Below are 26,754 nucleotides of genomic sequence, written 5' to 3' on the forward strand. Positions count from 1 at the left end.
ATATCCATCATATCTAATGTCTCTGTATTATTTCTATCTGAGAAAGCTTTTAGTCTATTTAAAACATTTAAAGAGGTAATTAGTGAACTACAGGGGGAATTTTTTTCCTAAAGTACTGCAAACCACAAAATTTAATGTACTGCAGATTTCAAAAGTAGATGAATTTTCAGAACACATTTTTAGTTGCAGTGGCCAGTGGTTTCCATTTGAAAACCACCAGGATTTTTGTGTAGTTTTACGCAGCTGGTAGTTTCTTCTCAGTGTTTATTTAAAATGGAACATTTGTGGATATTAAAATTTCTCTTCTCTTGCCTAGTGTGAATGATTCTTGGTAGGGTGGTTAGTAGAAACTGTCCAATCTGTGATGTTCTAGACTGCATTGACATGTGCAGAACTGCTTTTTTGGTCCTCCCCCCGCCCCCCAAATGATGTTGTCTAGTTTTGATTTACAGTGTTGGGTTTCTATGTAACAAAATATTAAATTACCTTGATCTTTTGTAAAGTGCCTCATATGAAGTCTTTTCCGACTTGAGTTTTTGTTAGTAGTAAAAGATACACAATAATTTAATATTTTTTTACCTAATTTTGAAGTTACTTAGTTTTAAATTTGAATAGTGAGCTTGTACATAACTATTTAGAGAGTAGTCTTCCTGAATAGTATGCTCCAGATCCCTGTTTCTCTGCACAGCCTACTTGTCCCCCTGATTTCCTAGGAAGCAGCATTTATGTTTTAGAGACACTGTGTTTTTCCCTGTAAGTAATGAAATAACTCTTCTAGAGCATTTTAGATAGGCAATACCAGCTGAAGTCAGTGCCAGTTGCAGTGATGGTGTGCACTGTGAGAATTTTAGATTTAAAATCCCAAGGATTGCATTTTCTGTAAACAAAGATGCTTGTTCACTAACATAGGGTGGGAATGGAATGTAAGGTGACTGGGTAACAGGTCAAGGACCATCTAATATGTAGCTTAGGGACTGCTAATGGAGGATGGAGTCTTCCCCATCACTTCTGTGTCACCAGTTCAAAGCAGACAAAAGTTACTAAGGAATTTTAGTCACTACTATTTTGATGGTTGCTTGCTGACCTGCATGAAATCAGTGGTTTTTATCCAGTTCCTAGAAGACAAATGTCTTCTTGGAGCAAATGCCACTATACAGTGTCATTCATGGCAGTCCCAACAGAGAAGCCAGGACTGAAGTAGCACAGTGACCCTTCAGGAGGTGACTCATCTAGGCTGGGTTGAGGCATGTTGGCAGTGTGAAGGGCAAGGACTTACTCTGCTTCTCCTTGTCTATTGGCTGTTTGAGAAAACATTCAGTATCTACTGCTGTGGCTTTGGGATATTCACAAGTTACCCCATTCCTTTTTAGCTCCATTCCATTTACAGGGAGCAATTCCCCAGACAAGTCTTTATTGACTTGTTCTCTTAGAGCGGATACTACCTGGCCTTGAATTCATGGTTTAGCTATCCTTCCCAGTTAAATCTGCCTGACAAGATCATGAAGGAAATGAAAATAATTAAATTTAAAAATAGTCTAATACTTGTAAAGAAAGCAGACTTAAGCAAAATTTGAGTAAGTAATACCTTAAGTAACCAAGGCTGCATTATATAGTGCCTGTAACAGCAGTCTCTTCAGTAAAAATGTTGAATAAAGCAAATTGGAGTGTTTGCAGCAATGCTGTGCTCTGAAATGCCTGCTGTGTTAATATTTTACTACAGTTTGGGCTGATGACAACTTGTACAGAGGAAAGGAAATGCTACAGCCTGTTCATTGGTAGATGCTAACAGTATGACTAACTCCAGATTGAGTCAAGATAGAGTCAATGTGATCATGGCAGTGTAATCTCCATCTTTGTTCCTGTGAAATGTCTCCATAGTTATCAATGGGAGCAGATGAAAGTCTAGGATAGCGTTTGTTGAGTTGTGGATTAGATTAAATGATCTCTTGAGGTTCTTTACAGTCTAAATTATTCTGACAGGAGCTGACTCCTCCACTGAGAGCTGATTCAGAATCTCAGCTTAGGCTCCGGAAAGACAAAGAGTCTAATTAGGTAACATTTTTATCTCTGAGTCTTGCAGTATTGTTCAGGGGTGATTAAAGTTAAAGGTCCTACCCTGATTTGTCTCAAGAAGAGACACTTCTTGTTTTGTGCAGTGGTTACTGGAGAATTTGTGAATAGTGAAAAGTTCAAAATTCTAGTCAGGAAGAGAGGCACTGTTGCTCATTGGGTTGAAGCATGATTTATTTTCTTTAACCATGCACCGTTGTTAGTAGTTAATTTCTGTCTCTTATGGTACTTTTGTTCTCTTTGTTTTGTGTATTTTGGGGGTGTTTAATTTGAAAAACAGAAATATAATATTGAAAGAATGCCTTTCAGTGTGTGTAAACATGGTGTGGTGTGCTTTCCTTCTTGGTTTTTCTAAAATTTTAATATGTTTTTGTCATTTCTGATGCTGGAACATCCGTTCATTTGAAGGTGTGTTTAAATCCCAGTATGAAGGTTTGGAAAGGTTGTGTATGACAGTTATTTTTTTCTATTTAAATAAAAGAAATGGTTACATTTATGCAGTAAGTAGAGCACATTATCAATTCACTAGAGAGTCTGATTGGACAGATAGCTCATATCCTTCAGTGCAGATTCCTGTAATCTTTCCTTTGACCTCTTTGCTTTTTAATCTTCCCTGAGCATTCTAAAGTAAAGTAATAACCTGAAGTTTAAGTCTTTATATAAAAGTCAACCCTTCTCTGTTGAGATTTTACTTGCTCTGTGGAAAGAGGAGTGTATTAGACCATTTGGGTGGAAGAAGTGTGGAAAAAAGAGCCTCTGTGGAAAAGGGTAAATAGCAGAGCAAGGAGGACTAGAAATGAAGAAGAAATAAAGGAGCCACCAGCTGATGTTGGGGGAATCTTCCAGCATAAGGTGAAAGAGCATAGGGAAAACAGGAAAGTGTTAAATAACGGTGGTGAATGTTTGAGGGGAAGAGAAATGTAAAAGTTAACTGAGTGGAGACCTGCCAGAATAGTGACAGCAGAAACTGTTGTCTTGAGCTTTTGCAACTGTAAGCAACTAATTGGGGGGAAAAAGGAGAGCTGTACTTGGTGTTGTGAGAAGGCCTTGGCTTTCCAAGAATCACAAAGATTGGAAGGGATCATAGTGGGTCATGTGGTCCAACCTCTCTGCTCAAGCAGGGTTGTCCTGGAGCAGAAGGAAAACATCCAAATTCAGTTTTAGTATTTTATCATATACTTCAAATAAATTAATTTCAGGTACAAAGCTTTTCACAGTAAACTTCAATTTAGATCTCAACATCATAAATTACTGAGTTATTTAGTTTTAACTTGAAAGATACTTCTCAATAGCAGTATAGGTGTAAGTGTTAGACTCTCCTGTATTCTGATCCCCTGCAAATGCTCTCACTGGTGTTGTGAGCAAAACAACCTTTGTATAAGAAGCCTATTTGTCTGCAAAAGCACTGTATAGTGTCTGTTCTTAAATGAACTGAGCTTTTGGTTTTGTTTTATTTTTGTGCTTTTAAAAAATGCTTCAACAGGTCATATGACTTTTGCACAGCAGAGGTAACAGACGGGTAGTTCTGTGAGTGTTTGTTCTCCGCCCTTGCAGATTCCCAAGTGTATTGATGTGGAAACCAAAACTGGAGAAGGGAAGGAAACAAACTTAGTTCAAAATCACTGAAAGGGGCCATTTCAGAATGCTTACTAGCATCAGCTTGGAGCTCAGATGCTGCTCCTGTTCTCTCCTTCTCTTAAACCAGTCACAATGGAGGGAGTAGGAATGCCAACTTCTCAGTGAAATGTAGTTTAGGAAGGGTTACAGATTACTAATGTCCTGTGGAGAAGAAAGGGAAAGGCAATTGAAGTACAGGCTGTTGAGGTAAAAGAGGAAAGCAGTGTTATTAGTGCAGAAGGGGAAATTAAAATAAGGTTTTTTTTTTTTTTTTGACAGATAAGTTTTTTGTTTGTGTGATTTTTTTTTTTTTTTCTCTTTTATTAAGGAGAAAGAGCTGGGGCAGTGAAAAACAAGACATGCAATGTGTCCAGTTGAGAAGGCATTGAAAAACAAGTGCTATTATTTTTCTAGATATGAAGTTGTCCTAGTGTTATGTTCCCCATCTTTAGAGTAAAAGGATATCTGAGGAGAGAGGATGATGGTAGAATGGCCATTTATTTTCTTTCACTTTCCTTGCTTAGCTTCTGCTTTTGATTATTCTGCTGATTCAAGCATTCATATGCATTTGCTAACACTGTAAATAATGGTCCTCTGACTAAGAATTTCAGAACCACATGCAGTTAACAATATTTAGTTTGAATTTGAACTTATGATTTTACATTATGATATTACTATATATAATCTCCTTTTACTTCCCTTCTCTCCCTTTTTCGTGGTGTGTGAGTTCAGTGAGCTCCAGACTTTAATATCTGAAAGAATTATTATTTTTAATTGGAATACATGTTCAGCTCAGACCCCTCATGACTCAGAGGGTCAGTGGTGTACTGATTTTGCATGGGTGTTTGTGTATTAAAATTAAAAGCTAAAAACCCCATTTTTTCTTGCTTTTGGGATGGAACTTTGGATGCAGATAGCCAGCTCTGAAGTAAGTTGTAGCAAAACACAAGCTTTGAAAGACAGTTAAACAGTTGAATGTTGAGGGTTTTAGGGAATACTATGAAAACTTTTGGAATTATGAACTTGAAGCTTGCTGGGTAGTAATGGATTTGAGAAGTTCTTGTGTTGAAAGTGGTGTTTTCATAGCCTGTGCAAGTCCGATAATGTTCTTGTTTTAAGGAACAGTAGCATAATCAGTGTTTCATAATGCTCAGTGCAGAGCTTAGTTAATTTTTTTGTATTTTCTTTAGAGAAATAACTGAGATACCTCCTAAGCTTCATCACATTTATTCAGCATTTAAATTGTTGGGAGATAGTTTAGCTTTGCTGGCTTGTTAAAAAGAGAACCTCTAGTCCTGTACTCCACATGTTAGTTTTGCAGTCAGTAAGCATGCAGATAAAGTTCTTTCTGTTCCACTTAGCACCATTTGAAATTATTAGCAAGTTAAGTCTATTCAATTGCTTATCTACAGAGGGGCATGTAGGACTCCAATTAAATTTACATGGATAAATGCAGATTTGTGTTTGCAGGCATCAAGATGACAGAAGCTTAATACTGTAAAAAGGCTAATCAACACTGAATATGTTTAGTGTCAGTAAATATTTATAGTGAAAACACTGCCTATGATTTTGTGCCTTGGCATTCCATGTTCTGATTTTTAGTGAGTAAATATGTGGTGTGATAGCCTCTTCATAAACCTGTTATAAAATTGTTATAAAATGAATTTTATTGTTGTCTCTGGGTTTTCTTGTGAGGACAGGTTAGGAGTTAGGCTACAGAATGTAAGTTGATGAAAAGTCTGGTGTACTTAACAGAGTTTTTAAGGCAGAGAATGAAGAAAGGAAGGAGGCAAGATAGAGACAGGCAGTGTGGGGAGTAATTTATTCTGATTATAATTTAATTTTTTTAATGAGGTTTTCTTCAAATGGGGATTGCTAATAAGCTGTGGTGAGCAGTGTGATTACTTAGTGTGTTCCTGTATTCATTAGGCAATAATGACAATTTAACTGGAAAATTAATGGAACCTCAGGAATATGTGTTCTATATAAAGCATGTGAATATGTTGTTTTAAAAAATTTTATTAGCTCCCCATTTTTTAAATGCTAGTCTGCTTTCTTTTACAAATATATTCTAGAAAATATTGTGTAAAAATTGAAACCCAAGAAGCAAATCTTAAACTGAGCTTCTACTCTTGTAATATTGTATGAAAACTACAGCCATGTAAAATGAAAAAAAAAATAGAAGACAGTGACAGTGATTATTATATTTGATTATATTTTTACTTAGAGGAAAGAAGAATATAACTGTAACTGCAGTTCTACATCAGTTATAACAATGTGAAAATCATGATGCTAAAGTGAAATTTTGGTTTCTGGAGGAGAAATAAATTTATATAGTTTAGGATTTTGCTTGTTTGTTGAAAATGTCATGGCTTGTCAGGCTAACAAATGTGATTTTGTTCCTGGCAGTCTGCAGATCTGCTCAAGAAAAAGAAAAATTCTCTGAAAACCACTGCAACATAAATACAATATACTTCAGTTTAGTGTCTAACTTTGCATGAAATAAGCATTGCCTGTTAGCCTCTGTTTGATCCTGTGAGAGTGTGAGGCTAATGTCTGGCCAGTGTTTTGGAAGCAGCAGGTAGTCAGGAGCAAGCTGCTCTAGGGGTCCATATTTCTGTAGCCTAGTAGTTACTCACACACAGATGGAGACCTTATGAACTTTGACAGAGGTCACACTAAATTGCAAATCTAAAACTTCTAGACTTCTGAAGGATTATGCTGGTACTTTTTTTTAAAGCCATATGATTTGGTACATCACTAGAAGTATCAACTCAGTCTTGAGAAGCAGATGAACCATGCAGTTATTGCTCACATAATGATCACAGGGGCTGATAAAGATAGCATGTCCTGGTACTTTAAAGAGAAACTTGTTTATTAAAATTTTAATTCGTGTATGTAAAATGCATTTTTATATTGCTTCCCAAACACTTAGGCTTGTCAGCTCTATTGAACTTATCAAAGGAATTTTGGAGCTTAAAACATTGCAGAAGCCTCATATTTTTTAGATACACATGAGTTAGAAATAATTAAAAATACTCATAGTATTTTTTTGATTTTTAGGTCTTTCGGGGCAGTCAGTTGAGACACCAAGCTCTGTCATCTGTCATCAGCCATTACCTCACCAGGGATCTTATAGCAGTTTAGAAAAGAAAAATGTGAGATGATCTGGTTACACATTGTAACATGTTTAAATCCTTAATTCAAAGTTGGACAGCATTGAAGAACTCTTCCTTGTCTTGATGCTGTAGTAGATGAAGAGTCTGCAATATTTTAACTTACTATTCAGATTGGAAATTTTGGGGAGGGAATTTGTATAGTTTATGATCATTTAGCATGAGGTTTTTAATTCTTCAGTTTAGTAGAGATGCAGTGTGACTTTCATGTCATTATGAAATCAGGATCTGTGAATGGTTGTTTAGGTCACAGGCAGCAAGGATCTTCCTTTAATCAAATGGACAAATTTCTATCATATCATCATTGAACTGCTTGTGTCATGTGCTATTTAATGTCTCATGAACGAGTTTTTAAAGCTGTGATTTCATGATTTGGTGAGGCTGAATCTGACTCGGTGCATTTAAAGTGGTTTCTGTGACGGCCACACAGAGAGCTTGAAAATTCACACCAGCAGCAGACTAGTAGGGAAAGAAAGCTTTGAAAGTGTTTGAACTGGTCTGCATATAAAATAACAAGGATGTTGTTCATGCTTCTAAACTGGAAAAACACAAAAGAAAAAGGAGTGTAAAAGAATCTCCTGTAGCCTCAGCAAATTGCATGCTCTGTAATGCTAGTGTCTTTGCTTTGGTGAGATCTCAACAAGGGAAAAAATCCAAATAACCTAGTTTACAGCTGAAATACCCAAGTTTGAAATGAATTATTTTTCAATATTATTTTAAACTAGAGCTGTTACAAAAAAAAGTTAAATAATTGAGTTGTGTCATCTCTAATTGTGATCGTATCATGACAATCATAATAACTTGTAGGCAAACATGTGAAGTACAGAATTTTGTGCTTTGCAAGAGATATGGATGAACAGGAAAATTTTTGCTATAAACTATTTTGTGATGTGTTCAGCATTTTATATTTAATGGTGTGCAGCTAAAGCCAAAGTTATTGTGATATGGCAAATGCAATGTGATTTGGTATTACCTGTTGCTCTGACAGTGACGAAAGAATTGTATTTAATATTTCAGTGAAATTACTTTTAGTGGCCAGTGCTAAACTGCAAGTACTTCTGGCAAAGTGCAGTTTAGGATTTCTGTATAACTTACTTAGTTACACAAAAGTTATTCAATTAAAAATAAAATAATTTCAGAGATGGAGGAGACCTGAGATGGCTGCAAAATGGAATGAGAAAGAGATGAAGAAATGCAGAAAATATGAAGTTGCATAATACTCAGAGAAATTAAAGGATAAAGGTGTCTCTAAAGCTTCTGTGATAAGTAATTTTAAAATTAAGTAAATAATTTTTGTGAGCTATATGCCTAACAGAGAGTGATGCTAAAGGAGAACCAGGGATTCAATAAAAGAATTGACCTGGCAAGGTTGGATAAAAATACACGTGGAGGAAGCAATAAATTTCTTTGTTTTGTAAGTTACACAGGAGTCTCTTATTACATCATTACAAATTATAAAAACGTTGTAAAATAATGTGTTAAGTGGTAAAAGTTTTTAGTGTATTTCATTACTGTGATTGGGGTGTAACATAGTGCATATCTCCCATTCAGGGTTCAGTGGAATTGAGCTAATATTTACTGTCATGACAAATTTGTCATTTCAAGGAGATGGCTCTGGTCTTGCCTAAATCTTCTGAACCTGAACCAAAAGTCTCTTGGTTATGCTTGCTGTCCTTAACTCAACATAAGTGTTTGAATTAGGTTTGATGAGGTGAAAATTTAAATTGTTTACTTTGTAGTTAAGCTGAATGTTTAAAAGGGTTTTGATGCAGAAGTGAAACAAAACTGGTAAACCTGCATCAGTACTATGGTGTCTAATTTGTGAATGAATATTTATTCCAGAAAGATAGGAATTCATATTTTTATAAGTCCTTTCCTACAATAGCTTGTGATTAATATGACCTGATTTTGTGTTGATTTCTTTTTTTGTTCTCAGGTGTGGCTCACAATATTTCTTTACTGCGAGAAGTTATCATCCATCCGCGCTTTGTTCGAGGAGACATCAGCACTAAATTCCTTCCTGAAGTCTATCCTGATGGTTTTAAAGGTTTGTTTCATTTGGAAATATTTCTTTTCTTTAGCAGTGTTGTTTTGATTATTGCTTCTTTATATTTTTAGACTGATATGCTCCCCAGCCTTTACTTTTTCTTCAAATATATCTATGCATACACAGAATTAGAGTTTTAAAATAATGCATAAAGTTGAAATAGTTAACTTTTTTTTATTTTCAAAAAGGCAAAATACATACTTCTAGTGATAAAATAGTAAATGAAATTCAGCCAAAGTCAAGAAAAACCACTTATAGGTCATATGAAATAAGTAAAATAAACATCAGTTCAATTCTGCTATGCTATCATGCTTCATTACACACCATACTTCTACTATCAACTATAGTTGGATAAGTTTTCACTCAGCACTGTTGCTTCTTCATTAAGTTGGTGTAGCATCTTTAGAATTGACTTTTGGCACCCTTTGTTTTCTCAGTAGTCTTGTCTGGAGGATGTGACATTTTATCAGAGTATTTCAGTACCCTGGTCTTAATACTTATTACATACAGTAATGGACATAATTTTGAAATTGCTGACTCATGGACTAGGTTAGCATAAACACCAAATGCACATAAACACAAATTTCTTTACAGGATCTCAAACTACTCAATTTCAAAAATGTTTACCAATGGTTGCTAGAAAAATGTAAGAAAGCAAATAGGTTGGTTTCCTTTCACAAGGATCAGGTTCTAAAAGGTTGTCTTCTCTCTTAGGTAATCTGCTGTAGATGCTTTCTTGACCTGTGTGGTCAGAGACTTGGTCCTTCCATACAGGTCTCTCATCTCAGCTGACATTCATCAGGCAGAACACATTTCTTATTAAAAAAAAAGACAGTATTTATAGTTCATCATTCATGGGTTCTTTATGAATCCTGTGGAGATTGCTTTTCCCCCCGTTCATCATTAATCCAATGTGGCAGAATCCTCATCCCACTTTGGAGGCAGCACTGCCAGATTGGCAGTCACTGGACATGACTGGCACCTTGCCAAACTCTAGTCTCATTAAGGAGCAGAACAGATTTTTCTTACCTCAGGACTCAGTGTGTGTGTGTGTGGATGACTATTCTTTGCACCAGAGCTACTTGATATCATGATGTAATTGACATCTCTGTGTGTGATACAGTCCTACATGTGGGATTAATGCATCCTGCTTGTTCCTGGCTCCTGACTGAGACCACAGGAACAGGTGTTAGCCACCTTGAGTGGCAGTGGGCTTGGGATGCTTCAAGCTGAAAAGTTCCTTTGTTGTTTTTGCTAGGGGGTACTTAGCTAGTCTTTGGGTAACTCAGCTAGCTTTCATCCAGCAGAGATTCCAGGGTACTCTGATCATTTGCTCTTGAAGGCTTGGTGCTGCTGTGGCTTGTCTCTCTCCCTTCCCTGACACTTGAATACAGAACCTCATGTCTTGTTTCTCTGATGTTTCTGGGACTATTTAGTCATTTTCCTGAGTAGATCCAGATCTCTAAACTGCCATGAAACCTGCATTTTTTTCACTGTTGCTGCTTTTGTTGGGGCAGTTGCTTGGTTGACTTAGCTCGTGAAGGAATCTGGTGAACTTCAGTAAATGTGCAGAGTGAGTGGGAGACTGGGAATGCAGAGAGGGAAATGGAGGAAAAAGGCAAGGAGGCAAGATGTTAAGAGTCCTGATACCATATTGAGAGAAGGCAGCCTCACCTGGCACATAACTGGGAACAATAAAAACATACACCATACAGCAGTATTGTATTAAGATTCTTACAGTTATACTTTTTCTCTGGACACCAGAAGACACAAGAACAGATACTGTGATGCTTCATAATAGAAATGAATGATTGGCACATGTGAAATTCCTATGCTTTGTTCCTGCTGTATGAAAAATCTTGCTCATCTCCTTCCACATATCAAACACAAGCACGCATTAGCCTTCTTAATTATAAATAAAGAAACATATTATGGCATTGTACTTCAGTTCAAGAATAGTTGCTTGTGAATACTGATTAAAAGCTCACCAAAGAAACTGAGAGCCCTTTTAATGATACAGTTTGCACTGGATCAAATCCTTCATGCTTTAAAAAAAATGGATTACTTGAATTTGAGGATAGTTTTTGAAGTACCCATTGAAAAATATTTCTACAAATCCAAGGACTCAAATGGGAAGTGTTGCAGGTAAGCAAGGATGGTGGGCAGATGACAGGCAGAAGCTCAGGAAGAGAATCAAAGACAAAAATTAATTTTTATGTAATTTATTTCATCACTTAAACTAACTTTTTAATAGAAATAACCAGGATAAACTTTGCTAGGATTTGAGTAGCTTCATATATCTTACTGTTGCTTATAGAAGATGAATAGCTGCAAAAAACCACTGTGGCAATCTGAAAAATTAAAGCCACGTATAGCCAACATAGATTTGGAAATATGTAAAAATATGTGCAATTGTTAACAGTAGTAATCCATACCGGAAGTGTTTTAAATTTGGAAAAAAAAGAGAAACATTTCAGTGGAGATGTGTAATATTAATGCTCAAGCACAATGCATTGTGTTTCTTTTGTCACCTGCACAATTGCCAGTACAGTTGTAGTGATCTACAGCTAAGTAGATAAGTAATGAATCTCAGCTGTGTTCTCTCTGATGACTGCATGAAGTACTGGCCCATTTTGTGTGTGCATTTTTCTTCAAGTATAAATATTGAGTCTTAAGAGTAAAATAAGAGATGCTTTGTTTTACAGTTTCATTTTTGCATTCCATTATAATCCTTTATTAGGAGACCTTTAAGTTAAGAAAAAAATAATTATTAGATGTGTTTTGGCTAATCTTCCATTAACCTGTGTGATGCTCTCTTCAAATTACATGTAGAATGGCCATGTTTAGCAATATTCATTATTAGAATTTAACTCTTTCTTCCCAACTTTAAGTTTTCACTACCAGAAGTAGTTTGTTTATTGCAAGTTTTTTTAAAATACTAGCTATGCTGAAAGTAACCTTGTGCAGAATATGATTAGTGTGGGAAAGCAGCTGCTGTCATGCCCTTTTTTTGTCCATGTGAGGGATGTCTGGCTGGAATGCTGGCTGGCAGTAGGTGAGCTGGGGTGGGTTGCTGCTCGGAGCACCCATGTGTATTTTGGGAGGTGTGTGGTTCTAAGGGTGGGTGCAGGAACACTGATTTGGTCAGGTGGCACAAGTGCACCTGTCTTAGGGTGGCCTCCAAGCACTTTGCTTACAGAATAAAAATGTCTGCCAAGCATGCAGGAGTCTGATGTGCTGTTCTTCTACAGCTTCCAAACAACCTGGGAAGCCTCTGTACTTCATCATCTGCCTGATGAAAAGGAAATTTACTGTGTATTATCCCTATTTTATGGGACAGAAAGTGCATCTCTATTTTCATAAAGATCCAAGAGGAGTCTTGGACAAAAGACAAATTCAAGGATCTTTAGGTTAGTACCCTGTTTATGGGATTAGTCATTGTGGTTCAGTCTGTTTCACAGTTTATATTTTCCTAGTTTTCTTTTTAAATATTGAGATTTTCTTTTTCTTCATGTTCTATTCTTTCTGGCTATTAAAGGATGTCTGAAATCAGTCACTCTCTTTGGGAGACACATCCTGTGCCAGTGGAAGATACGACATTTTCCAAGAGATTATCCCAGAAGTCATCCCAAAATACATGATAAAAAAAAAAAAAGAAAAGGAATTACTTACTTTACCTCTTCTAGTGTGTTTACCTTATTTGAACGGAGAGGAAGAACAGAAATTCTGATGGACAATCCTTTATATTTCTAATACAGAAAGGAATAAAGAGGAAGCACTTCTCTCCTGAAATGGCATATTGGCTCCAGAGACTGTGTATGAGGTGAAGGCTTTTAGATATGTTTTGTTTACCATAATATGTGGGTTGGACATAATGATTACTCTGCTTAAGACTTATTAAACCATGTCTGGAATAGTGTCCGGTTTTAACCCCCTCATGCATGTAAGAAAGATGACAATAAACATGAGTAAGTCTAGTGAAGAGCCACGAGGATGGTGCTGGGGTTGGAACAGACAGCCTTTAGGGAGAAGCAGGGAGAGCCTGGGAGCAAGAAAGCTTAGGGTGGACCTAAGGACAGCCTTCTAGGACCTCAGGGGGATTCCCAAGCATGTGGAGCCAGGCTCTTCAATGAGTTGCACAGCTGCACAGCTAGAGTCAGGGGTCATGAATTGGGGATTTTAAAGGTGTCACTGCACAAACCTCTGAACAATCTATTCTGAATTTGATGTTGAGATTGCTTGGTGGGGAGGGGGACATGCTGAATAAACTAAGGACTTTTCAAGGTCCCTTTAGACTCAGTCATTTTATGATTCTGAGTGAAAGTGCTTTTTAGGTGAATTGGGACTGCAGATATGACATTTTATTTGAATTTAAATCTAGAGGCTTTTGCTATTAGGAGGGGGAACACAACTTCCCCTGTCTGTCACTATTAGAACATGGAAGATGCTTGCTGCTAGTTCCATTCATTTTCTTTACATTGGAATCTAATATTTATAACATTCAACTTTGTTTTCTGCCTCAGCCTACTTGGTATATGTGCCATCTGTAATGGTTAACTTCAAAATTTGCTGGGAAAAACTTGAGCTAGAACACAACCTAGGAATGTTAAAAACATTGCCTACATCTGTGTTGATCTGAATTATGCATTGCACTTTTTATCTTGCCCATTATGCTTTTAATTTTTATTCTTCCCAATCAAAAAACAGTCACTCTTCAAGTATTAAGTAACTCACTGGGGTACATAACCAGGGCTTGTTTGTTTTGTTTTGTTTTTTTCCCTGTAATTGATAGTAGGAAACACATTTCTAGGACAAAATGCAAATGAGACTGTTATGGGAAAAATGACCTTTTATGTAATTTAATTTGAAGCTGGTTATGTAAAGTAATTGCATGAACCTTTTTGACTCAGCTTGGGGGATACTGGGATAATATTGATTTAAGCAATCATAACATCAGGGAAATGAGAGAGAAATACTTTTTTTTTCTTGTCTTCCTTCCGACTAGGGTTCTGCCATTTGGTAGTAATAGATGTGTGTAGTCTAGTTTTAAATAATATGAACAGCACTGCTTCCACTCCTTTAGTTGTGACTTAATTTTATAATCATTCTTCTTGTTTTGCATTTGCCTTATGTAATTCAGGTGATAATTCAGTGATAATGCAGTAGTATATCCCAGGTTAAACAGAGATTTGGGAGCTGCCAATTCCACATTTCATTGTGGAGATGAAATTTCTGCGTAAGCTAGGAGTCTGCAGTGATGAGAACAGGGAAGAGCAATGGTTTAACTTTGTATATTGGAAGTTGGGGGACCTTTGGTACTTACTCATTTCACTCTTTTTCAAGGAAACACTTGGACAACTGCTCCAGAGGTAGCTTTGTTACTCTTCAAATCACTTTGTATGGTGAATGTGAAGGATTGTGTTGTTATATCTTTATTGATGATGAATGTTAACTTGTTCCTCAAGACACCCCACTGAAATCCTGAGGAGTAACTTCTGAAGGGAAATAACACTTGACGGGAAACAAAGGTATTCCTATCTGGAACATTTGTGTATTTCCAAATATAGTAATGTAATTTTAAGTTTGACTTCAGAACTGTTTAGAATTCAGCTGAGCATAGCAGCAGAGCAAAAGCAAACAGCAAGGGAAATGGGACTGGGGTTCAGAGAACTGAGGCAGCATTGACAGCAGTCTGTCCTGTGTAATAAAGGTAAATTGTCATCCTTAGGATGCAGCCTTTAATCAAACTTCTGAGGTATGCTTCCAAAGTTATGCTTAGGACATTCTGTGGTAGGGTTGTGTGTTTATTTCCAGACACCAAAACCCAATTTTGGTATGTTCATGGTAGCTTCTGTTATCTCCCAGAAATCCTACATTGGATGCTCCAGTCATAACTGGTTTTCTGCTTGCCACGTTCATGTAAATAGTGACAAATGGATAAATATTTTTTCATGTTGGCAGTAATGAAGTGAGTGTGACTCTTGATCAGTTCTTAACTGTTTCAACTTATTGACCTTTGTTCACTGTTTGGAGTTAGATTTTTATTGAAGATACAGGAAGAAAATAGTTTTTGTGGCACAGCAAGCACAAAAGCAGTTATTTAATCCAAGATGGAGGTCATGCAATAAAACCTTTGAAATGGGATCTTTCTAGTTTTACCTTGTTCTTTTATTTGAATTGGTTCTAACAGTGTGTGTTGGAGCAGGTGGGAACATGCAGTTTTGGTTACATGGTCTTGTCATGAGTGTTGGGCAGGAGGACTGAAAGGCAAAGGCTTTAGGGCAGATTCCTGATGTGCCTTTAGCTCAGGCATGTAAGCAAATCATCAGCTTTAGATTTAGTGTTTTGAAAAAGTGATCTTAGAGTTTCTTCTCTGTGTGTAAACAATGGGAAAATTGGCACGTTTCAGATCCAGATAATTGATGTTATTGCAATGTATAATTACATAAGGCTTATATATACACACGTGTGTGTGTGTGCATATGTGCAAATAGTACAAAAGTTCAGTGTTTTTTGAATTTAGCCTTGCAATCAATTTTTCTAGTAACTGGCAAAGGAAAGATTAAGTTTGTTTCTGAAGCCAGGTTCTCAACCTTTCAGCATTTTTATTTCTGCATGTGTTTGTTGAAGTGAAGACAGTTTCCATTTCAAGGCAGATAAAAAAATAAACACTGAGCAAAGGAACTTGCAGTAATATTCAGCCAGAATATGTTAGTGTGGACTAAATTAAAAAGAAATTGATGCAGATTTTCTGAGTTTCGTTATTTTTAAATTTACATTTTTTGGCCTGTGGCAAATTCTTTGTACTGTTAGCTGGACTTTAATGAATGTATTCCCATAACTGTGACATGATTGCATTTCTGAGGTGGACTCTAACTAGCCTCTTTACCTAACCCTGTTTAATATGCCCAGTGGAATGATGGGTGCTGTGCAGAAGACATCCTGTTTTGAAATTGTGCCTTTGTTGCTGTAGAGTCTGTTCCAGTCCTTTACAATTGTCTCCATTCTGGATTTTCTTCAGGATCTCATTAGTCTTATTTTATTCTGCTGATAGAAATTGTCACTGACTAGTAGCCAGTACTGGGGAACATGAATTTACATTACATAGTGCTGAGGTGATGGGAGGATGGAGGTATGGAAGAGATCTGCATAACTGTTTGTCTTCTGCAGAACTGGGAGCAAATGTGTACCCCTGGGCAGAGTTCCTCTGGGACATAGAACCTTCTGAAGCTCTTCCTCCATCCTTTCATGTGAAATTTGTACTTGTTCTGGATGATAGCATTTGCTGTGATATGTGCACATAAAGCACTTTTTGAGAGCTGTGTTGTAACTGAATTCAGCAAAGTCTTTCATTTCATATCCTTTATCTTTTGTTAACTTTATTGTGTAATCCTCCTCTCTTGCTTGTGAAACACTCTTGCTTTCACTTGTGCAAAATTTCTTTCTCAAGGATAAAGTTTTCCTTGTCATGACAATTCAGCAGTTCTCATCCTGTTTTATGTCAATTGAAACTTCCTGCCTTGTGGACTGAATGCTTGGTCTTTTTGTTCTCTCTCACAGAATCATAGAGTGGCTTGGGTTTCAAGGGACTTTAAAAATCACCTGGTTTCAACCCCCCTTGCTATGGGCAGGGATACCTTCCACTAGACAGATTGCTCAGAGCTCCATCCATCTTGGCCTTAGAACTTCCAGTGATAGGGCATCCATGCCCAGACAGCCTGTTCCAATGCCTCATGACCCTTGCATTAAAGAATTTCTTCCTAATGTATAATCTAAACTGTTTTAGTTTGAATCTATTCTCCCTCATCCTTTAACTGCATACTCTTGTAAATATTGTCTCTCCATCTTTATAGCAGGCACCCTCCAGATACTGGACAGCTGCAGCCTTCTCTTCTGGACCCTGAAGCCTTCTCTTTTCCAGGCTGAACAATCCCAGTTCTCTTAGCTGTTCCTCGTAGGAGAGGTGCCCCATTTCTCTAATCATCTTGGTGGCCCTTCTCTAGAGTTTTGCATAATTCTTGGCCACCTATTTGCCATCTTTTCACAACAAATCTATGTTGTGTGATTTTTGACCTAAAGATGGGGAGGGCAGAGTTCTGTCACTGTGCTCTTTTAGCCTGTTGAATGGACAATTAAATCTCTATTTAACCTTCACGTTTTGGAGCAAGACCAGACTGGTAGAAAACCTGCTTCCTATCACCCTAGTTGTATCTTTTTGCCAAATATTTTTTAGGTTGCCTGCCTTCAGATTATAGATTGCTTTGAGCCACTTTCTGCTTCTGAAGTGTCAAACATGACTTTGACTCCATTAGTTGTGAACTAATGATTACACAAATAACACTAAATGACCCAGGGCTGACAAGTAGCCTTATCCCCATTTATTTTTTGGGTTTATACTGTTATGCTGTCCCTTTTCTCTGAAAGATCTCTAGCCTTTGCCTCAGATAAAGTACTGACAGTGTTCTATATTTTGAGTAAGTTCTAATGTACAGATGGATTCCTTACCAGCATGAGGTACAATATGTCAACCAGTGACATTTCAGTAACGAAAACAAGATGCTGCAGCATCATTCAGTTTCTTTTCTTTCAGTTGTCAGATTGTTTTTAACAGAGATACCAGTGTTAGCAATTGGGCTGATTTGTATGAAAACATGCAATTTAAACTCTGAGACTCAGAGCGTCTGTTATGCTATGCCTCATCTTAATTTAGAGGGAAAAAAATGTAGCTTTCATGTGTAAGGACTGAGCAGTGTCTTAACTGGTAGTTATTACTTTTTGTGTCTATCTTGGTCTGTGGTATCTAATTTTTTTTTAAACTTCTTTCTGAAAACTAGGACACAAGTTGACAGATCTTGAAAGAAGACAACTACTGGCAACAGCAGCGTCTTTGTATGTGGCTGAACAACTGAGATCACAGCGATTTCTAGGGACTCCAAGGTAAGTTCATTTCTAGGAACTCAGATGTGCTGATGCATTTCGTTAATGGCATCTTCTCATGCACAAGAATAACTGGTGAGAAACTGCATGGTTTCTTAATATAGTCTGTTTTTTTTCTAAATTCAAATGAGCTGTGGCTTACATTTCCCTACTTGCACAAGTCATACATGATTATTTTTATTCTAAGTATTAGCAAACTAATAGGCACAAAAATGTGTTACAAGCCAGTACAGTAATTAATGCACATCAGGAGTTTCATTAATGCAAAATGTTGCTGCATTAGTAACTAACCACAAATTGAGCATCACAAATTTCCCATGTGCCCATTTGAAGCAATCTAAGCACTTTGGCATAAAATGAATATTCAGCTACAGAGCTTTAAAATATTGTAGATTTATGAGTAATTTTCTACCTTGATGAAGAACCTTGATAGTTTAGAGTCTTAATTCTGAAAACACTTTCAGACTGTAAAGGTGGAAGGTAATTGGTGGAAGAGTCAACATCTTGCTTTAAGTATGGTTTTTTGGTGCTTTTATTCCTCCACTCCCCCATTTTTTTGAATTGCAGCTGCTGGTAACCTAGGCAGTACTGTAAATTGATCAGCCATTGCAGTAGCCCACGCCAAAATGCTAATTCACTTCTTTGGCTTTTTTTGAACAGTATGCTTTTTTTCCTTTAGGCTCTCTAGCTTTTCTTGTCCTCTGGCCCATCGCTGTCAGTGCCTTGAGACCTTCTGTTAGAATTAACTGAATTTATGAAGCTTCTTTATTTAGTTGGTGTTAGCAATGGTTGTATACAGGGAATCCTGACTTCAGCATGACTCTCCTTGCCTCATGTTTTGTAATGTAGTTGCATATATGCTTGCATGTGAGGCAAGTCACAGTATAGGGTAGACATTATTCACATTCCATGCCAGTGGTTTGACAGTGTATTCTATTACTGATTTTACAGTGGTCAGGAATAAATCAAATGTGGTTTCAAGAAGTCTTTATTTTTATTTGTACCCACAAAGATAATTAGTACCATATGGTATTAAAAAAAAAAAAAGAAAAGGAAAGAGACACTAAGGGCAAGCATAACAGCTTTGTAATGTATAGCATATGCAGGGCTGGGCCATTGCTTGCCTTATGCATCAATAGAGGAAAGTAAAGCACCTTTTTTTATTCCTTCCACAAGTTATATCCTCCATAGTGAATGGCATAAAGAGAAGAACAGACACTCAAAGGCCACTGTTACCTAAAAGAAGATGAATCAAGGAAAATGAGAAGGAGCCTTGGTTTTAGTTTTTACTGGCCAGCATAGGAAGTAGTCTGGTACTGCTACAGAGAAATAATAGATTACTTTGTACTTAGAATAAGGATAGGAATTCTTAATTTAAGCAGTGATGATCAAACTGCTATTGCATTCCCTGCTCTGCTTTGTGATGTTTTTTCTCTTCCCTGTAAAATGCTCTAAGTAGCTAAAAAAAAAAGAAAGGAATCCAATTTTTGAACAGTCTTTCAGTGTTTTGTTTCTTTTGCAAGTAATTTTTTTAGTAGTAGGTGTCTGTGTATCTTAACAGAAAAGGCACATATGACTATTTTAACTGAGGTAACAGATATGTAAATGAATTATGGCATTGAGCAATCAGAGATGATTGCTCTTTTTGGGCTGTGCTAGGGAAAAAAATACACTCCTGCTTTGAAAGTAAGTTAGCTTATTTTTGGAATGCTAGCCAAATTCAGTCACAGGTATTCTTCCACCATGGGCAGAGAAGGAAGAAGTCTGGTCACATGAAAGAAACACACATCTGTAAAACTAGATGAAGGTATGATTTTTCAGATTTTAAATGGTGAAGCTTAAGAAATTTTTTCAGTACAGGGAAGATCACTTTCTCTTGCCTTGATGGGGTGTAATTATGAATCCTTCAGAAGTCAAGCATTAAAATTTTCTCCAAGTGGTGGCTGAGTGTGGTTCTTATTGAATGTGTCATGATTTCAATACATACATACTGCTGGATGTGCTTGCTTTAATGATGGCAAAGCTGCGTGTTTGAGGCCAAGTGAGGATGACCTAATGCAAAAATGCTTACTGGTGAGTAACTTTTGAAGAAACCAAACCTGATAATGATACCCTTTCCCCAAAATCATACAGCTTGTTCTAAGGAAAAAGGGAAGAAGACAGAATGAGGTTAAAGGATTGTGCAGCGTCTTGGACAGTGTTCTCCAATCCTTAGAGCAGTTAGTGGACTCCCTCTAGAGGGGACTGAGCACTGTGGAGCATATGAATTACTATAGTTTCATCAAGGATTCTTCACTATGTCCTTAACTTACCCAAACTGCATCTGACTTGTTTTTGAAGGTGTTCCACATTGTGGGTATTTTTTAATGAGCAGAGTTGTGGCCAGAGAAAAAGCACATCTTTATTCGTAATGCTGCACTCTGTTTGAAAAATAATCATAAACAAAAAGTTCAGAGTAGGAACCTGTGCTGCAACAAATCAAAAAGGCCAGTTGTAATCTTGGGTGTGCAATCTTCACTATGGCAGAATTGGGCATTTGGAGTCTGTGTGAGTTTTAAATCCATGTTGGAGGATGTGAGCAGACTAGACAGACTGCACACTCCCAAGTTTATCTGTAACATTCTCCTAATGGTTTGGACAAGTACACTGATACGTTGATCACCACCTACAGAATTTCACTTCCCTCTGTTTATGTTGACAGCATTTTTTTCATCTGTGCTAAAGCAATTGAGCAATTCTTGTGCAAAAACTACTGAAGAGTTGTATTTTGAAATCATACATTATTTCTTCTAAACTTGTCACAGCTGTCAGACAGTTTTCTGCTAAACTTGAGTTATATACTTATCTTTGCTTGTAATTTGTTTTCCCTTTTGGGAGCCATATTTATAATATATATTCTTTTCACAACTGCAGGGGTATTTTGTGTTCTTTTTTTCCCCTGTGATTTATTCAGCCCATGATCAGGATTGTTATTCTGGTCAGATAGAAAAGTGCTATGCTTGGAGCTCTTCACAGAAGCTCCAGCTTTCACTGTCAGGGTTACTGGGACTGTAGTCAGATGAAGTGCAGCTGAGCCAGATGAAGGAATCTTGTTGCAGGCTGCTCTTCCCTTGTTCTCTGTCCTTCCTTCTCCTCCCCAGTATTCAGGTGTGATTTTGTGTGTAGTTGCATTCCACTCTGGTTCTGCAAAAATGACCTATGCTAGCATAGAAACTATTTAATCATAGTTTACTTTGGATCATTCTGTCAGAAGCAAGTTACTTCTGACAAGTGAAATTGTTTTGGAAGAGCTACAAGAGTGGGAATGTGTAGCAAGGAGGAAGATGGGAGCTCATAAAAGGGATTCAGAGGTGCCACAGGTCAAACTAGTAGCAGACTTATGAGGGGAATTCCTCTCTAACTGATTATATTTTCTGGGGTGTGGCTGGAAAATATGTATTTTGCAGTCCCCTGAGTGACTGAGTAATCAATTGTACGGTTCTTGGTGGAACATGTTCTGGTGACCAGCAAGCTATTTCCACTTTTGGCACACAAGTTCCTCCAGCTAGTTTCAGCCAACCTGACCTCTGTAGTGGCAGTCTTCATTGCAGTAAGTTGTCTGGTGTTGAGATTAATGCAGGCCACAAGCCCAAGGCTAGTATGCCTTTCCTGTGTTCAAATAAATGGTGTTATGATTTGGGTGGAGCACCCACAGGTGAGTTTCCACTGTCTATATTGTTATATAGTGCCCCTGGCCTTATCAACAGTCTCCTAGAACTAATGTGCCAGGCTTTAGCTAGAACAGCTGCTGGAGATCCATGCATGCTCAGTTACGGGAATATAGGCATTTACTGTTGGGTTGCTATCAAGTAGCTAGAGCTTCTTCTGTGTGTGTTTTTCTTAATTTAACTGGTTTTTATTTAACCCATTTTCTTGGGAAAAATTGGATGTGGGGTGGTTTGGTTTTTTGAGATTCTTCCTGGTTGAGGTGTTTTTTTCAAGTATTTTTGAAAGATGATTTGCTGATAAAAGTGTTTGGTATTTTGTGAGCCACATACTAATGTGAATATCCAGATAATAGAGGCACATATTTCCTGCAGGAAAGAGCCATGGATGATTAATGATTGTTTCATTGTTCAGCTTTTAGTTATTTTACCTAGGACTTTTCCTATTTAAACCATAGTCCACTTTATTGTGAAACTGGTGCCACCCACAGCTGCTGAACAGATTTACAGCATCTAGTAAAACCCCAAGGTCTTCTAGACAGAACTTGATCTTGTTTCAAGTGGAAACATATTTTGGCTGAAGGGAATCCAGCTTATTTTATGTCTGTTTGATGTAGTTAGCCTTTGAGACCAGAAATGATGTTGTACAGTTGAATCTTCACATTTTGGCTTCAGACTTGTTTTCATTAGTGGGTTGGGAGGGGAATAGGAGAGTGTCTCTCCAGGTGTGGCTACATCATGCTATCTCATGGGTCTACTAATGTGATGTTTATACTTCTAAACCCAATTGCCTACAGCACTTCCTATGTGTTGCTTGTGTTGGCTGCTAAGTGTGTTTTCGTAATTTTTCTATGGGTTTTACCCTTTCATCATTTATGACTTGGAAAAAAAACAGTGAGGCTGCATGCCCATATTACCTGATACTACACACAAAAAGATGGTAACACATTGGAAAATGTTTTAAATTGCTAGCAAGAAAAAAACCACTAATGGTTTTTCTTGCTTGTGTGTTTAATACAGAAGACTGGATTGGGAGTCTTGAGTTAAACTGTTCTTGTGGGACCTTAGAGAAGCCAGTTGAATTTGTCCTCGATTTAGAGAAAGGCAAAGTGGCCTTAATATTTTGCTGCACTATTGGGGTTTTGTAAATGTCTGTTTATCAACATGTATGAAGTATTTTGAGATGTAAAATGCACTATGCTTTCTAAGCATAAAATAATATTTTCCCAGGAAGGAAAGTGTATAGTGAAAAATTAAAATGCAATCAAGTTTTTGTCAAGTTCTGAAATAGCTGGGCTACATTTTTGTTTTAAAATTCTGAAATCCAGGGGTCCAGTGTAGTGAACATAAAATGGCTGGTGAACTGCTAGAAAAAAAATTAATTTATACAGCTTTATGTTTAATGAATTATTCTAAGTTCCTGGGTTGATTCAGTACAGCCATATTGATGTTTGCCTTGCCATTGCTTGATTATAGGGCAGTGAGGGAACAGCTCAGAGGGCAGTAGAGCCCCACACCTCTCAGGCATTCTTGCTCTCACAGAGACTACACCTATTACCCTGCTGGAATCTGGGACAGAGCCAGCTCTTTGCCAGCCTAGGGCTTCCCCATATGGAAGGATAGTCAGCTGCCCAATAGGAGAGCTTTCTGGCTCTCCTGCACTGCTGGAGCAGCACAAAATAAGGTTATGTTACATTAATTTTAAAAAGAAGGAAGATGATGTCAGGAAAATTCACTGGAGTCATCTGAACTGGCCTCTTGGAAAGGCAAAGAGTTTTTACTTTCAGCACAGGCACCACTGATCTAAATCAATTGCATTATGTGAATTTAATTTTTAGTTCTTCCCTAGAACTGCAGTATTAGCATGAAGTGTTCTTGCAAGTGCAGCTAAACATGTATACTTTGTTCTATCCTACAGATACCCTCTATGTAGAGACAAACTGCTTTGTTTTCATTGGTATGGTTGATCAAATCCAGCCTACTTGTGCCTTTCTTCATTCCCCCACTTTGGAGTTATGCAGTCATCCTTAGCTCAAGAAAACAACACTGTCTTATCCTTACTGTTCTGCTTCCCTGCTCAACAAGTCGAGCATTCTTCCCATGATTTACTGTCAGGTCTTTGAAAGTCTTCGGTGTGTTTGTGTAACTACTGCAGCTTTGCACCATTATTCTCTGTGTGGTCTTCTCTTTTGCCACAAACTTGCAAGGTACTAAGACCCCATTCTCCTCTTTTTCCTGTGAAATCTGTGTTTATAATGGACTTTTCTGGTTGTGGCAACCCTCTTGTCTCTCTAGCTGTTATCCAATGTTGTTCTTTTGACCTCTTGTAAGTGATTACTTTATTTTTTTTTTTGTAATCTTGCTTAATAACTACAAAACCAGATGCCCTATATAATATTCTAGAAGTCTTTAAAATCTGGTATTATTTATCCTTCTCAGTCATTCAGTTGCTTATCACAGAAAGAGGATTATATGTGCTAGAAACAAAGAAGTAGCTGCAAATATATAAAACATGCTTTTTTTTTGCCAGTTGGGAATGAACTTCTATGGCAAATAGAAAAGTTGAAATGTGACATTAAGGTAGCATTTATGACACTACAGAGTATATGTATGGTATTTTTTCTTTGTTTTGATTAAATTAATGCAATCAGATTGATAACACAAGTAATATAAGATATTTCTATAGTTGTTTGAAAGCAGAGCCATTGTTCCATATGATTCCTTAACATCCATTCCAGGAATGGATAAATCTGTCATGAGAAATTTTCATACCTTGTCATCCCTATCATTTGTAGGGAAAAATATCTTCTGGGCACTCAGGAATCCACACTTGCTCAGTCTTTAGAGTTGCTAACAATTATGAAATGATTATGAAGATAATAACTACTTAAAATTTGAATCTCAGTGAACATCTCTAGGGAAGATCCCCACATCTTGCTGAGGTGATTGCTGGTGGGAAGGACATTCACTAAAGTAGGTGGACCTGACTAAGTCCCTATGTTTATTTTTTATTTTCACCATGTCTTCTGGGAAAACAGCATCTGCTGTAAGAGCTTTATAGCTTCTGTAGCTACTGTTCACTTAATGCTGAAACTTGAATTTGCATAATATAGACATGTGAATGTTTTCTATTGTGCTGCCAAATTCCTGTCCCTTTTTTAGTTGTTAAACTGGCCCTTTTCTTATCTGTGCTTTGCTTATGACCTCTTCTGCAAGATCCTCTCTCTATTTAATTTACTTTGATCCCCTCTATAAGTCCAAGTATTATATCCTCTCATGCAGGTTTGCACCTCCTAGACCTGTTCTTTAATATTTGCCTGCGTGTAAAATGTGTATGCATGAAACCGTAGAACTGACAAGGTATGTGCTAATTGCCATGTGCTCCCTGGTCATTTTACAGGTATTTTAAGGATATGTTTTTGTCTTCCGCTGTATATTTTACTTGGAGTTTCCAAGGGCAGAAATGAAGTTGTGTAGGATAATTTTATGGAAAGGCAACATTTTTCTTGTCTTCTGTGGTCTCTAAGCTCAGTAAATGCATCTGTAATTGCATTTGCATGAGAAGTTTTGCTGATGTTTCTTTCCTAGGATTATTAAAGATAAGCATGACCATCAGCACCTGACCTTGTGAAGTTCCTTGAGGCACTGGTTGTGTCCTGCTGTTTGTTTGTGTAGTGTATTGCTTATTCTGGATGATGTTGCTGTAGAAATGTTATCAGCAAAATATATGGCAAGCAAGTCTCTCATTCAGTATTCAATATTGTCTGCATGCTTTTACATGTATGTGGCTTGATTTGTCCATTCTTTAGCATGCTGGCTTCATTCACGTTCACAGAGGCTGTAGTTAAATACAAGATACTGATTGAAGGGATAGGTAATTCATTTATACCTTTGTTGTTGGGTATTACAATTTTCAACCGTTTCTTTTGCCTTTGATTCAACTGCAAAAGTGGGATGGGACACAGAATGGCCTCATTATTGTAGGAGTATTTCTCTGTTCCCTGCAATGATTCCAAAAGCTCTTGCACACTTCATCAGTATTATTGTAATTCTTTGGCTGCAGGATATTTGGCAGCTGTTGCACCCCACTGGCAAATCCTATTCAGACTTCACTTCCATTCACCATTGCCATTGGAGAATTGATTTCTCTCTCCTCTGCTCTAACCTTTCCCAATTCATTTTGGATTGTTCAATGTGAAACATTTTAATTTCATATCATACAGCCATTCAGCTCACAATCCTTTTTTAACCTGTCACCAGGGTAACAGCATAGCATGCTTGCTTTAGGCAATCAAGTTTTTATTTCACATGCTTAATGTTGCATTAAATGTTTGCATTTTGTTTAACCCTCTTAAATACTTTAAAATGTGGATATATTTTGCAGGGTAATGAAGTCTCTGATATCAGTGTCAAGTCTTCACAGAAATTGTCTTACTTAAAATAAAAAATAAGAAATCAGAAGATGAATACAGTAATGAGAAGATTATTAATAAAATCCCAAATGGCTGAATGAGGCAAACATCCATAAAATGGTAAAAAATATTTTTCCTCTGGTAAAACCTTTCAGAGGCTTATTATTTTAATCTTTAGACCTATACTTTGGGATTATTTTTACCTGTAAGTGCTTGCATCAAATTAATGCAAATATAGGATTAACCATGCCATAACATGATTTAAGAAGTGAAATGTCTGGCCTATACGTGTCAACCTACTTCACACTGCTTGCCAGATGTGTGTGGAACTGTAAGCTGAGTAACAAGTATTTTTTTTATACATCAAAATTAGAATTTATTGGGATGATGCAGTTGATTAAAGAAATAAGGAAAGTTTAAGTGTCTGTTTTTCCTCTGCATGCCAACCATCATGGCACAAAGAAGAGGCTATAATCATTTTATTGGAAATAAAAATAGTAATGCATTTGTGTTATCACAGATGATTACAAAAATGAAATAAAATGGACATTTTCATATCTGAAAAAAACATTGATTTCCTATAGTGCAAGTCCTGCCTGTCTTCGTAAAGGAAAAGAACCAACCAGGTTTGCCCTCACTTTTTTTGTTTGTATTAAAAAAATGTCTGTAATAGATATCCTTAAAATACCCAGTCTATAACTATAGTTAGAGGTGTAGTGTTAAAGGCTTCTTATGTGTCATGATCTAGTCTCAATTACATAGGTATAAAATATATGGGGGGAAGAGATAGG

The 26,754-nt window shown here is 37.0% G+C and overlaps 1 protein-coding gene across 1 annotated transcript in view; it reads left to right on the forward strand.

Moving 5' to 3' along the window:
* Nucleotides 1-26,754, forward strand: part of PCCA (propionyl-CoA carboxylase subunit alpha) — a 267,652-nt gene that overhangs the window by 122,278 nt on the left and 118,620 nt on the right. The window contains exons 17-18 of the mRNA XM_056498008.1: nt 8,800-8,910; nt 17,745-17,847. Coding sequence (XP_056353983.1) covers nt 8,800-8,910; nt 17,745-17,847 — 214 coding nt within the window. The remainder of the gene's footprint in view (nt 1-8,799; nt 8,911-17,744; nt 17,848-26,754) is intronic.

Source organism: Oenanthe melanoleuca, chromosome 1 (genome assembly GCF_029582105.1).
Source record: "Oenanthe melanoleuca isolate GR-GAL-2019-014 chromosome 1, OMel1.0, whole genome shotgun sequence".
Lineage (NCBI taxonomy): Eukaryota > Metazoa > Chordata > Aves > Passeriformes > Muscicapidae > Oenanthe > Oenanthe melanoleuca.